The sequence below is a fragment of the Betta splendens genome, chromosome 6, assembly GCF_900634795.4.
Source record: "Betta splendens chromosome 6, fBetSpl5.4, whole genome shotgun sequence".
In the NCBI taxonomy this organism is placed as follows: Eukaryota; Metazoa; Chordata; class Actinopteri; order Anabantiformes; family Osphronemidae; genus Betta; species Betta splendens.
Window position 1 is genome coordinate 6,196,241 of NC_040886.2, and position 13,162 is coordinate 6,209,402.

The 13,162-nt window shown below is 43.9% G+C and overlaps 2 protein-coding genes across 9 annotated transcripts; both read left to right on the top strand.

Moving 5' to 3' along the window:
- The first annotated feature begins 205 nt into the window (after positions 1-205).
- On the top strand, positions 206-6,371 carry wfdc1 (WAP four-disulfide core domain 1). Of its 8 annotated transcripts, none has more exons than XR_003786292.2 (7): positions 208-647; positions 3,992-4,187; positions 4,272-4,355; positions 4,496-4,636; positions 5,172-5,231; positions 5,321-5,380; positions 5,480-6,371. XR_003786292.2 is itself a non-coding variant. In XM_029154822.3 (7 exons), the coding sequence occupies exons 1-6, from the start codon at positions 219-221 to the stop codon at positions 5,377-5,379; spliced, it is 960 nt and encodes a 319-aa protein (XP_029010655.1). In that variant the 5' UTR covers positions 208-218; the 3' UTR covers position 5,380; positions 5,480-6,371. The 8 variants fall into 8 exon arrangements, 6 of the variants coding, with proteins under 6 accessions (XP_029010654.1, XP_029010655.1, XP_029010657.1 ...); XM_029154822.3 differs by having other exon boundaries at positions 5,172-5,222; XR_003786291.3 differs by having other exon boundaries at positions 209-647; positions 5,318-5,380.
- A 1,065-nt stretch (positions 6,372-7,436) lies between these two features.
- Positions 7,437-13,151, top strand: tsg101a (tumor susceptibility 101a). Its single transcript, XM_029153647.3, has 10 exons — positions 7,437-7,836; positions 8,556-8,643; positions 8,764-8,829; positions 9,022-9,185; positions 9,407-9,533; positions 9,780-9,837; positions 10,025-10,119; positions 11,120-11,322; positions 11,422-11,661; positions 11,745-13,151. Exons 1-10 carry the CDS (start codon positions 7,795-7,797, stop codon positions 11,832-11,834), a joined length of 1,173 nt encoding a protein of 390 aa, XP_029009480.1. The 5' UTR covers positions 7,437-7,794; the 3' UTR covers positions 11,835-13,151.
- The last annotated feature ends 11 nt before the right edge of the window (positions 13,152-13,162 follow it).

The following is a 13,162-nucleotide window of genomic DNA, read 5'->3' on the forward strand; positions in this document are numbered from 1 at the left end:
ACTGTCACCCCACGGCGCACAAACGGAACGCGCGAGGCGAACCGCACGCTGACGCAGCTCAGCCGCCAGATGTGCCGCGCGACGCAACCAGAGGGCAAGGGGGAGGTCCCGCGTGCGCCGCCTCACCCCTCCGCAGCGCTCACCCCTCCCTCCCCTCCGCTCTCCCACAGACATGTGCTCCCACTGTGCAGGCAGACAGTTTCAACTCTCCACAACTGATGCACAGCAGCCTGTTGCTCCCTCCTTTCTGCTCCCCTCCTTCGGTTTCTTCCCCTACACTGCCTCCATTCATCCCCCCCCCCCTTCCTTCCCTCCTCTCTGTCATTCAGCCTCGCTCTTTTCCTCCGGCAGATATTAAGGCAGGGTCCCGCTGGAAGGAGACGGCTTGTGTAAGCTCCACACACGAGCCCGGGGAGATTTACTGGCCGAGTCGGGAAGACTTTAACAGAGGACTTGAAAGCAACTGGAGGATAAACTCTAGTGGAGGGGACACGTTGGAGACAGGAAGGACATCGAGTTTGGAGTTTGGGAGTTGGACTCAGGCCATGCAGGGCTCTGTGCTGCTGCTGCTGCTCCTGCTGTCCCTGTTGGTCCTGTCCACAGGGAGCGAAAGCAAGCGAATCAGGAAAAGAGGACTCAACCATAAGGTGGGACTGACACACTCACGTCGGACCTTTGGAGACGAGTGTATTTCTTTGCTTGTCTGTGTTTCTCGCTTCAGACTAGAGGTAGGGGAGAGCTCGGTGCTGGCTCCGTTACAGAGCGCTGCTTTAACACTGCGGGGACAGATCTGTAGCCGAGGTGAAAGGCGCTCAAGTTGACCCGAGAGGTGAAGAACTTAAATCCACAAAGGTCGGGCGTAAAATGCCTGATTTTAAACTGACATACATTACAGTTCTGACGGGTCCCACACGGCTTCGAATTTTTTCTATTTAAATAAAAACAGATAATCGCTCTGAGATTCGTGTGAGACCTGTGAAGAGCAGGAAGATGATGTGTTTCGCTGTAGCCATAACACAGTCTGGCTCAGGCACCTGTCAGGACATGTCCCACTCTGTGAGCGCAGCGTAGCATAAATCCCTGGGTTTTATTTATTTGATGTGATGCGGGTCAGTCTGAGGCCCTGACGGTTCTCAGAAGCACCCGTGAGCTCCCAGAGGACGGCTTGGCCACAAGTTTGCTTAAAACATAACAGATGCAACCTGTTCTGAGGCTGAGAGAAATATTTAGCTTTAAAAGAACAGATTTTATAAACAGTCATTTACAGTGACTGTGTCCCAGCGAGTAGTTTGTGGCTTAAACGGTCAGAGATGGTAATAAATCTTTGTCACACTGTGTAACATTTGTGTGATTTAGCTTTAGTTCAACCTAATTCCGTGGATTTATACTGATTCTGATGAGCTTTAATGTGTAAAATCACATGACTGAACATGTTATATTGACAGTTCATGGAAGACGAGTTGTTTCTCTCTTGCGAGTACATGCAACCAGTTTGTACTGTGCTGTATGTGAACTGGTGTGTGCAGCTTTAAGCAGAACTAATCCCAGTCAGATGATGTGGGCCTGCTGGTCAGTAGCACCTACACTGGAGCAGATCCACGCACACACGCACCACATATCTGAACCAAAAACACAAACTCACTTCCACATCTGTTGCTGCTTTATCGGTTTCATCCAGAGCCTCTGATGTTTCAAAGGCATTCTAAGTTACAGCATCTCCAGCAGCAGAGCAAGTTCACCGTGAAACGGAGCCTGAATAGACCACAGGCGTCTTTTATCCTCATCTCTGCTTATTGTAACATTTTAAATGTGCCTGCTTCACTATAAGCTAAAAGAAGTGTCACACAGTCCATGAGGGGCTCAATGTTCAAGACAGTTCTTCCAAAACAAATGCAAATTGTGGCTTGTGTTTAAAGCGCAGCGCATGTGGGTCGAATGTGTTCAGCATTTCAAAGTCCTCAACTGCTCACATCCGATCACAGCTGTCTATTTTTTAAGGAAGTCAACCAGATGTGTGCTGCAGGCTACTTTATTTAGTTAAATCGGGATCATTTATGTGGTCACTTGTGTGAAATGACAAAAGTCCTCCTTGCCTATGTTTGTGCCCGCACCGTAATCCTGAATCAGTTGCATGGTAAGTGTACTGTCGGCCTGACTCTTTCTTTCTTTCTGTGCACAAGCGCAGCACACAAACCTCAGTATCTGACATCTGTGCATGAAAACATGAACGGCCTGATCACAGCCTCAGCGGTGGAGCCGGGCAGGTCTCCATTGGCTCCTCTCCCGATAAACTATGGGAAAGACAGAGTGAATGAGGCGAAGATCAGTCGTTACGAGCAGAGAGGAAGAAAGGGCAACTTCAAAGTCAAAGGAAAGACAGAGAGGAAGCGAGATAGCGAGCGAGCGAGACAGAGAGGCAGAAAACACGCCCAGAGACCGACGTGAACATCACACACGGGCCCCGCTGGCACCGGCTCTGTGGGAGCGACTCTCCGCAGGCGGCGGCGTGAATAAACAATGTGGAACATCAGAAGGGTGCGCGCGGGGTCGTGCGATCCGAGCTCGGGGCACGGTGGCATGCGACGGCAGGAAGGCAGAGGGACATCAGCAGATCACAGAGGGTGGAAACACAGAAACGGCCACGGTGAAGTCGCCGCGCGGCTTCCACTCACGCGTGCAGGCTCACACTTTACACATGAGGACACCCATATAAACAGGAAACCCCCCCTCCCTTCTGTAGGACAGACAGGAGACTGCGATAACAGATCGGATATGATACCGCGGCGTCATTATGTCATTACACAGCCACAGCCGCCGTAGCTTTCATTCACAGATCCGAGAGAGGCGTTTCGAAGCGCTGCTGTTTTTACTGACCTCGGAACGACTGGAAAGCATTAAAGAACGGTTTTTACGGCGTGTGTATTTAGACCAGAGCACATTAGTTTTCACTGAAACATAAGAGGTAGCATCTCAAGCCACACTATGTGATTTTACTATTAACTCATTTAATGCAATGTCTCTAAATAAGTAAAAGTAACCACAATCTCACTTATTGGACTCACTGTCATTTCACGACTGCGTCTAATCTCCAAACTTTCTAAACAAGCCACCCATTATTCCGTCCATCCCACCCACCACCGAGCAACCAACCACCCTTGAAGCTCGCAGCTGCCAGGACGAGTTAATGTGTGTTAAAAGTGAGCGCTCACGCTGTACGAGCGCGTGTGTTACTGTAAAGGAAACAGAGCCAGACACTGGTTTTTGCTTTTCTGCCTGGTTTGTAGGAGTGATGCCAAATAGAACAGGTTTAATGATCAAGGGCCACCCATCAAAAGCACCTTCCCTGTCTGGAACATGCTAATACTGCATATGCATCTAAGTCTAAGAAGCTCCATTACTAAAACAGGACTTTTGACTTCCAGTAGAGTCATAGATACAAAGGCAAACCTCATAACTACTGTAGCATCAGGTGCAGCAGGACTGTCGTGTCTGCCTGCAGGTTACTGAGACAACCACATATTATAGCCAGTAGGAAAAGGCTGAATCACCAGCGAGCAGCCGGTTACACAAACCCAAGTGACCTGCAGCTTTTGGAAAAAAATATTGTTCAACCAAAGGCAGCTGTGCTACTTGGAATTGTGTTGAAACTTCTCCCATGTGTCCAAAACGCAGAACAATGAGCGACTCCTGCAGACCTTAAGGTCTTTGCTTGTCCTCTGGCCTCCTTTCTTTCGCTCGGTCTCGCCTGAGAAGTGCTTGCGCCCGCAGTGAATCTGCTTCCCCTTCCACGTCAAGTCATTTAAAGCCAGGCATGCATACTAAAGCCACTGCCACAGTCCAACATTGTTCACCTGGCAGGTTCTTTGCTGCCCTCTGCTGGAAAACACAGGCTACTGAAGGAATAATAAAACAGATGGATTTGGAAGAAACCAAGCTCTTGTTTCTAAAAATTAGATATGACTAATTATTATTATTAAACCTGTGTTTTCAGGACTACGAGTACCCCAACCAGCCTCAGTCCACACAGCACCAGAAGAATGACCGGTGTCCGCCGCCGCCCCAGATGCTGCCGGAGCGGGCCTGCGAGGTGCCGGGCTGCCGCTCGGACTCCGAGTGTGAGCGGCACAAGCGCTGCTGCTACAACGGCTGCATCTACGCCTGCCTGGAGTCCGTCCAGCCGCCCCCGGGTGAGCAGCGGCACAAGTGGTGACTATGGTGAAAAAGGGCATCATGAGAATGTGTTTGCATTTGCCTCTGTGTATGTTGAATAGTACTTGACTGGTTGGTGCAACCCAAGCCACGGTGGTTGGGGGGGAACGGCTGGCTGCTAGACGGCCCTGAGGAGGTACTGCAAGGTGGGTGCACGCACGCACGCACACACACACACACACACACACACACACACACCTGTGTCATTAGGTCAAAGGCTTGTATGACATCATCATCCGTCTGTTGTCCGGTTCCTTCTGCGTGTCGCATGTGGTCTGTGCACCAGCTGAAGCCTGCAGCACAACTGAGGACGGGGACGAGCCTCTCCACTGTCCCACGGGCTACGAGTGCCACATCATCAACCCAGGGAACCCAGCTGCCGGCATCCCAAACAGGGGACAGTGCATCAAACAGCGTGGAAACTCTGGTAACCAACCCTTTCTCCTACAATAACACATGCTGTTCTTTTGATCCAGTGGAATATTCCTTATAAGGCCTAAGAGGATGATAGAGGAAGCTGCATCCCTGCTCCAAGTTCAGTTAACAATAAAAACCTAAAAAGGTTCTGAATGACTTGACTCAGCATTTTTATAGAATTATTCTATAGAACTATAGAATATTCACTTGAACTTTCAAAGTGAAATGAAGTTTTGAAGCGTTATCACTTCAGATAACGGATGCATACAGCATCTGAAGGCACCGTAAAGCGTGAAGAGTTTATTGACGACACATATGCTGTGTTCAAAGCCACGTTTCCTGGAAGTCTGTGGATATTTGAGCAGAATAACGCTGCAGTAGGTGGTTTTGTAGACACATTCACTGGTCAGTCTGCTGTCCAGATGTGTCTCCTATTAAAACCATTTAGGCAAGTGTTACTATAATACAAGCACGGGGATCCCATATAATCTATTTGGTTTGAATTCCTTGATTTTTTTTTAAATATTACACCCTTTAATTCACAGATGGACGTGGCCTGAGGCACAAGTACTTCAAGGATTACAAGGACTACACAGGTAAGTGAGGTACTGCAGACGACTTAAAAACCGCAATGTGAACTAAGTCAGAATAGCACAAAGCTGCCTGACGTGATGCTGTTTTATTTTCCTAGCAGGTGCCGGCTCCAACAATGCAGTAGGCTATGAAAAACATCACCACAAACACCTGGGATGAAGTGAGGCTCCACGTGTTTGTAATAACTATGTCATGTTACATTTATTTAGTTCTTTCAGATATCAGTGACTCTTTCGCCTCTGCGTTGTTTTGCTCTCAGACCAAGTGTGACCTCAGACTCAGCTTCGACCATAACTCGACCTCAGACATCAGCTCAGTCCTGTTCCATGTGCTTTTATGGCACCTGATCCGGGAACAGGTGTGATCTTCTTGTTACACCTTCGTGTGCTACCTCCTGCCACCTCCCGTGGCCCCTCTTCAGTCACATCACGCTTTAGGAGACGAGACTGACTGATTTCCGCAGTACAAGACCAAAGGAACGGTCTAACGTCTTTGGCTGTTTTGTGCCTCAAAGTATTTATCCCTCACTCACTCTGCACCCAGACAAACTCCCTGACCCTAAGTCTGGTCACGTGGCCCCATTAGTCATTTCTCTGAAGAGTGCTGCTCAATTTCTTTACGACATGGAATGTTTTATAGACGTGAGATAAATTCCAGCTGTAGCGCTTGTGTCTTTGAAACGAACCCAAATGTGATTTCAAATTCCAGCTAATGGCACTAATTATGAGAATAACGACCACATCTGGAGGTGTGACAGCTTTGAGAACACCCGTACAACAGATGCTTATAAACACATGTAAAATAATAACCAGTAAAAATACATTTTGAAAACAGCCATTTTGGTCATTTTTGGTCATTTCGATGACGTTAACAAACTGTAACATATTACAATATAAGAGGGTTTTGCATAAGCTTTGTATTCAGCTTAGTGTGTCTCTGTTATCAGTCTCAAATGGTGCTCAGTTTGATTACTGTCTACAATAACAGAAGAATAAGCTGCTTGTGTAATAAGCTGAGGGTGTAAAACCAAAGCTAGAAGCATTCTCTCTGTGTGCAGAACTGAAGTGATGTCTGAATGTTGCTTTCTGACTGGTGCTGTAACGTCCTGTTGCAACTTCTTTATTCCAAATAAACCACTTTGTTGAAATGGGCCTAATCGTTGCAATGTTTGTGCTGGAATCAAGATTGGGTGGGTGATTTGCACATACTGTAACATGAATGCACACTTAGAAAGTAGCATAAAGAGTGTTTGTTGGGTTTATTTTTAATGCATGATTTTCAGCTGAACTCTCTTATTGGAGAGGTGAACGATTTCAGTGCAGAATACTCTTAGTCACCGGTGTGTTTGACAAAGTGTTTCTCAGCTCACTTTCAGCTTCATATACACAAAACACAGACAGACTAAACAAATATTTCCATTACACATAGTACACTCAGTTTTCATCACATAGGCTTTTGCGTAGGTCAACAACTGAGGCAGAATGTCGTCAGTCACACATCTGAACCACTGCGCCAAGGCCTTAATAAAGCCACAGCTGCTGGCAGACAAAGCAAATCTCCTTCCATGTACAGTATATGCCCTTGAAAAACACTGCACTGCTCTGTTTGCAGTGGGGGGGGGGGGGGGGGGGGGGGGGGGGGGGGGGGGGGGGTGATCGTACAATTGTACCAGTCAAGGTGAAGTTGAGAGAGAAGTCAGACGACAGTGGGAAACGTCAAAATTATACAACCTACACTGAAATGTGACAAAATGTGGGGAGTAGTGAACCACTTTCATCTGCAGATAAGCACATTTATGCTGAACAACATAGAAACATAACACAACATAGTTTGTGAGATTTAAATATGCAGGTAATATGAAGGTGCTCATACAACTTGTGGTCAATAGATGGCGCTGTATAGAACATACATTTGTAAAACATACCTCTGGAAAAGGAAGAAAGTAATTCATTTTTATATCTCACTCAATAAAAATAATATAATAAATACATAAATAAAACAAAAAAGAATTACACATTTGTATCAGACACAAACCTGTGTCTGTGGACGACAGACACCATCAACACCATAATCAAACCAAACACACTGCTAGCTTTTTCATTTTATGAAGTAAGAATATTATTTAATAGTGTTTTGGTATTCGATGTTATAATAAATATGAACAGGCTGCCTCGAGAACCGCCCGTTAAGTATTGACGTCATACCCGTACCGGAGACGGTCAGTCAGCTTGCCGGAAACACATATTGTTGATTAGCAGATAGTTATTTTCCGGTTTGATTGGGGCAACTGGTTGTCAACATTTCCCCTCCTATCTGTTTGTAGTTATTTAATAGAGCATTGGCACATTAACAAAGAAAGACAACGCTCGTGCTGGACTGAAGGAATTGTTATCAAAACTAAATATCTATCGTGACTGTAGTCAGGCCCGAGCCTGGGCCAACGTTAGCCTAGCATCCACTGCCGTCTTGCTAGGTAGCGTTAGCTTGTGTTAGCTGTCACTCCAACCTAGTTCAAGAAACCGTTGCCTTAGTCAGCTTATTCATAAACACGATTGAAACAAACACTTCAACACAATGGCAGTTGTCAACGAAAGTGCCCTAAAGAAAATGCTGAAGGTAAGCTTGACTGTAGCAGGACTTGATGAGAATAGCAAGTTAGCTAATGCTACCGAAACCAAACATGGGAGTTAACTTTCACAATGTAGTGTCAGTAGTTCAAGAAATGGGCTTCGTTAAGTTAATGCGTTTAGTACTTTGAAAAATGTCAAACCTATATATGTAATATATGTATATTCATTGTAGATGTAATCTAATCTATTGTAGCCACGAATAGTAACAGTAACCTAGTCTAGACTTTTAGTCTTCAAAGTCTTTCCAAAGCAGCAAACACAAACAAGCTAACACACATACATACAAAACAAATACACAGCAAACAAGTGTGTGTGGTTCATTTGAAAACTCGTTTTTACAAAAATGATCATACATGAATTTTTTACGAGTTGTTAAATCCGAATACACTTTAAATTATGTATTATGTAAGGATCAGTAATGGTCATGTCATAGTCATGGTAGTTGATTTTCACAATTGTGGGTTTTATTTGGCGGCGAAGGACAGGCATTATGGATGCTTTGTTTACATGATGATGTAAACATTATAGACATCATTAATTATTTTAAAAGATTAAAAGAGAAATTGTTAGACAATAATTACAAGTTGCTAAATTGAAAAAATAATAGAGATTATTAGTTGTGTCACCTACCTTTTATAAACCAGGACATAATCAAAGTTGTTTGATATTTCTGTTAACATGGCCTCTGTTTTTGCCATGATTTAGCAATATAAATACAGAGATCTGACTGTTCGTGAGATAACCAATGTCATCTCCCAGTACAAGGACTTGAAGCCAGTTATGGATGCATATGGTACGTGACATACTATTGATGTATGCTGGTTTTGACTATGTGGTCTCAGTTATCTATATAATTTATTATTTAATTATTCTTCAAATTGTGCGTGTTGACATAAAATCTCATCTGTTTTAGTGTTTAATGATGGTTCTTCAAGAGACCTGATGAGCCTAACAGGAACTGTTCCAGTGAGCTACAGAGGTGAAACATTTACCTTTTACTACACAAGACAAGCAGCTTTGCAATTATAATCAAGATTACTAGTATATTTATGTCATTGTAAAATATATGCAGGCTCTTATAACAGCTGTTGTACAGGTCATTTGTGTTTCTGATATCATATGGTACAGGGTGCCTCAATAATTTCGGCATGTTTGTTTGTGTTTTCTCTAGGCAATATCTACAACATCCCAGTGTGTCTTTGGTTGCTGGACACGTACCCCTACAACCCTCCCATATGTTTTGTCAAACCCACAAGTGCCATGATGATTAAAACTGGCAAGCACATCGATGCCAATGGCAAAATATATCTTCCCTATCTACATGAGTGGAAACATGTAAGTCTGGTTTCTTAGGTCATTTGAGATATAACAGCAGTCATGTTTGAGAGAAATATTTTGGATATGCCTATCACTAAGGTTTAGGCAGCAGAAAATGAGGCAATATAGAAGGTCATAATTGTAGTCTAAGGTCATATTTAATCTACTTCCTGGTGATTTGGGTGCATTGTTCACGAAAGAGCTGCTTTCAGCCCTGACCTTTGTTGTGTGTTTTCCAGCCACAGTCAGATCTCTATGGTCTGATTCAGGTGATGATTGTGGTGTTTGGCGAGGAGCCTCCAGTATTCTCTCGTCCCACCACACAAGCCCCCTTTCAAGCCTTCCAGGCTGCTGGACCTCCTAACCGTGAGTCACATGAGTATTTGTTGTCCACGAGCTAATTTAGGAGGCCACAGCATCATTGAAGCATTGATGATTAAAGTACATTCACACCATCACATTGGTGTCTTTGTCAAAATATGTTTGATGTATGTATTATTTTCAGCACTAGATGGAGCTCTTATACCAGTACAGGAAACTGAACATGAAAATGTGATATACAGAATATTTGACACCTCAGACCTGATTGTTTCACGTGTCTTTGTCTCTCAGCTTCCTACATGCCTGGCATGCCTACAGTGTCCCCTTACACCCCAAATCCTAACTCAGGGTAAGACATTTCTCACGTAGTCCTCAACGTTCTTCCTTTTATAGAGCATACACCGACCAAACATGTATAGTATTGCTATGTTAGTGGGTTTTTTGCACACATTGGTATATTTTTTGCTTAAACACTGTACAGTGTAACAGTGTGTTTGTAGTTTTAATAGAAAATATGAATTGGTATCTATTTGCAGTGGCTATCCAGGATACCAGTACCCAGGAGGCAACTCTTACCCAGCCAATGCCGGCCCTGCACTCTACCCCAACCAGACTCCAGTCTCCACAGTGGGTACGTATTGTGTTTCCTATCTGAATTGCTTCAGTTCAGCTTATCTTGTGGTTGTATATACATATTGACACTTACAGAGATTTTGAAAGCTTTTTCAGAGGATGCAAACACACCAAGGCACATTCTATTCATATTGCTCCATGCTCATCTGTAGTTAGATTTACACATAAATCTGTGGTTTACCTCGTGCAATATTAAACCTAATGATAAGTCACCCCTAAAAAAACTTTTTTTTTGTGGTACGTTACACCTGAATCAAGACACTTGACCTTCTGACTGTAACTCATTCTGTGTGCCTTCAGTGGCACGCCGAGCTGCAAGTAAAAGGTCGCTACTGTAACTAGAGCGGTGAGCATTAAAGGCCAAAGAGGAATGGCCCTCACACCAAACCGCTCTATATTTAGGATAGGAACAGTAACTGCACACAAAGACAGAGCCTTGATCAGAGTCCTTGTCTGGTGTCTCAACATAAGTTAGCTCCACCAAAGTACGGGTCAGGGACCAGCATGTGGGAGGAGTTTAGGCTGCCTCCTATATTTAGTGAAGGAGAAAAAATGGGTTTGCCCGTAGACTACTCAAATCTCAAGTCTGAATGAACTCTGACATTTGTTGTGCTGATTCCAGACTGCTCGTATGGTGGACTTGACTATGCAGATTGCCATCAGTGTTGGTTAAAGTGCATTAATAATGGCTTCTATGGGAGTTTCACGTTTTTAAATATTGCTGTCTCAGTGAATAACCGTGTGGAGCTTCATGACTGCTTCCCTTTCATAGGTTCTCTAATGACTTGTTGGATACCACCATAGCTACAATCTAAATACATGCAACTGATCGATGTCACAGACAAATAAAATTTCTTCTATATTCAGCATATTAGTTTGTCTAACCTTTATCACCGTAATAGTGGTGCTTTTAAGCTAGGCTTTAGCTACATTTGATTTAATGGTGAAACTTTCTTTTGTTTTTCTTGACCTCACTTCTTCACCTCTTTTTACTTTAGGCTCAAACAGAGATGGCACCATTGGCGAAGACACCATTCGTGCATCTCTGATTTCAGCTGTAAGTGACAAGCTGCGCTGGAGGATGAAGGAGGAGATGGACAGAGCTCAGGCTGAGCTGGACGCCCTAAAGCGAACAGAGGAAGACCTGAAGAAAGGGCATCAAAAATTGGAGGACATGGTCACAAGACTGGACCAGGAAGTGGTACGAGATCCACTTGATTTTTGCAGTTTTCAAGTTCCTTACAAAATTATATTTTACATATTCACAGAATGGTTGTGTCCTTCTAATTGTTTCCACCAGGCTGACGTTGACGGGAGCATCGAGCTGCTCAAGAAAAGGGACGTGGAGCTTAGTGAGGCTTTGGAGAAGATGGAGAACCAGTCAGAGAACAATGACATCGACGATGTCATTGTGCCCACAGCTCCTTTGTACAAACAGATCCTGAACCTTTATGCTGAGGAGAATGCAATTGAAGACACAATCTTCTACCTGGGAGAGGCCCTTCGACGGGGCGTCATAGACCTGGAAGTTTTCCTAAAGGTGACCACTATACGCCCAGTATAAGCCCAATTAAGCTCTCAATTTTTATTTACTCTAACTCTTTTATTTACCCTTGATTACAGCATGTACGCCTCTTGTCCAGGAAGCAGTTCCAGCTTCGTGCCCTAATGCAGAAAGCCCGCAAGACAGCTGGCCTCAGCGACCTCTACTGACACACACCCACCCATCCCTGTGTTTATGCTCTCATGCTATCCCCTTCTCCTCTTCTGTTAGTTATTTACTTTTTAGTGTCTTTGTATTTCAGCTGCTCACTTTTTAAATTTCTCTCTAAAACATGTCCTTTTGAGACAGAATTCTGAACAGTAGCAGCATTTGTGAACAACCAAACTTCAACACAGTAAGATTCTATAATGTGAGGCCACTGTTATAGTACGACACCATTTGTGTTGTGCAGTAACAGGCCCAACATTGTTACGTTTGTGCCCTAATATTATGTCAAAAGAACGTTTTCACCACACTGTGAAACCAGGTACTATGTTTTACACAAAATCTGCTTAACACACATGCCATATTAGTGAGGTGCGAGCCTATTCTGTGTACAGTGTACATGACATCTGCCCCTAGTGTTTGCAGTGTAACTGGGTTGATGTATGGTGGATTAGTGCGTCAATCTGTATATGCTGCATTGTGCGTTAGCCCAAAGGTTCTGTTAGCAGTCCTGCCAGACAAAGTCATTTGTCTAGTAAGCACAAATTGTTAGGGGCTAGTAGATGGGGGCTTTGTAGCAAGCCCCATATGCCGAGGCCCCTCATGATGAAAAGGCAGGGCTATCGTATAAATAGAGGGCAACCTTTTACTAAGGACACAGGTTCAGCTTCAGGATCTGGGTCATGTTCAGGAGCCAAAGGGATCACTCTCCATACTTTACAATTGCTGATCAACAAGGGCCTGATCTGTTTTTACCCACTGTTGGATTCTGTTAATTAGTGATACCACTGGGCCACACTACAATAATGTCCCTGTTCTGTGTGTGTGTGTGTCTTTCTAGTGGTATGAGGGAGGTTCTCTTACTGTGCTTCAGCTGCTCAGTTCTGTCCTTCATTCTGAGTGTATTAACCAGTAAATGATGTATAGTGGTTGTTATACTCTGGACAGTGTCTAATGGTTGACACTTGGCATACTTAGTTATATTAGAAAGGAAATTATTTTCTTCTACTTTTCTGTTTTCTATTTTTCCCCCAGCTGTCTGCTCATTCTCAGTCCTGCTGAGGAGATCAACTTTCAGTATATAGTTGTGAATAAAGCCAGAGTGATGGAGGGTACAAAAACTAAAGATCTATAGTACTAATCAAAGAGTTAACTTATGTAACATTTGCAAACAGGTTTCATTTGAGTTAGCCTTTTACTAAATGCACTTTGAATTGTATGTATCTGCTGTTTATTTTATTTCCACTTCAACCATAGACCACCTGTTCTTTTATATCTGTAGATTAATGTAAATCGGTCCAAATAAATATGATTTGATGCTGTGTCTGTGATT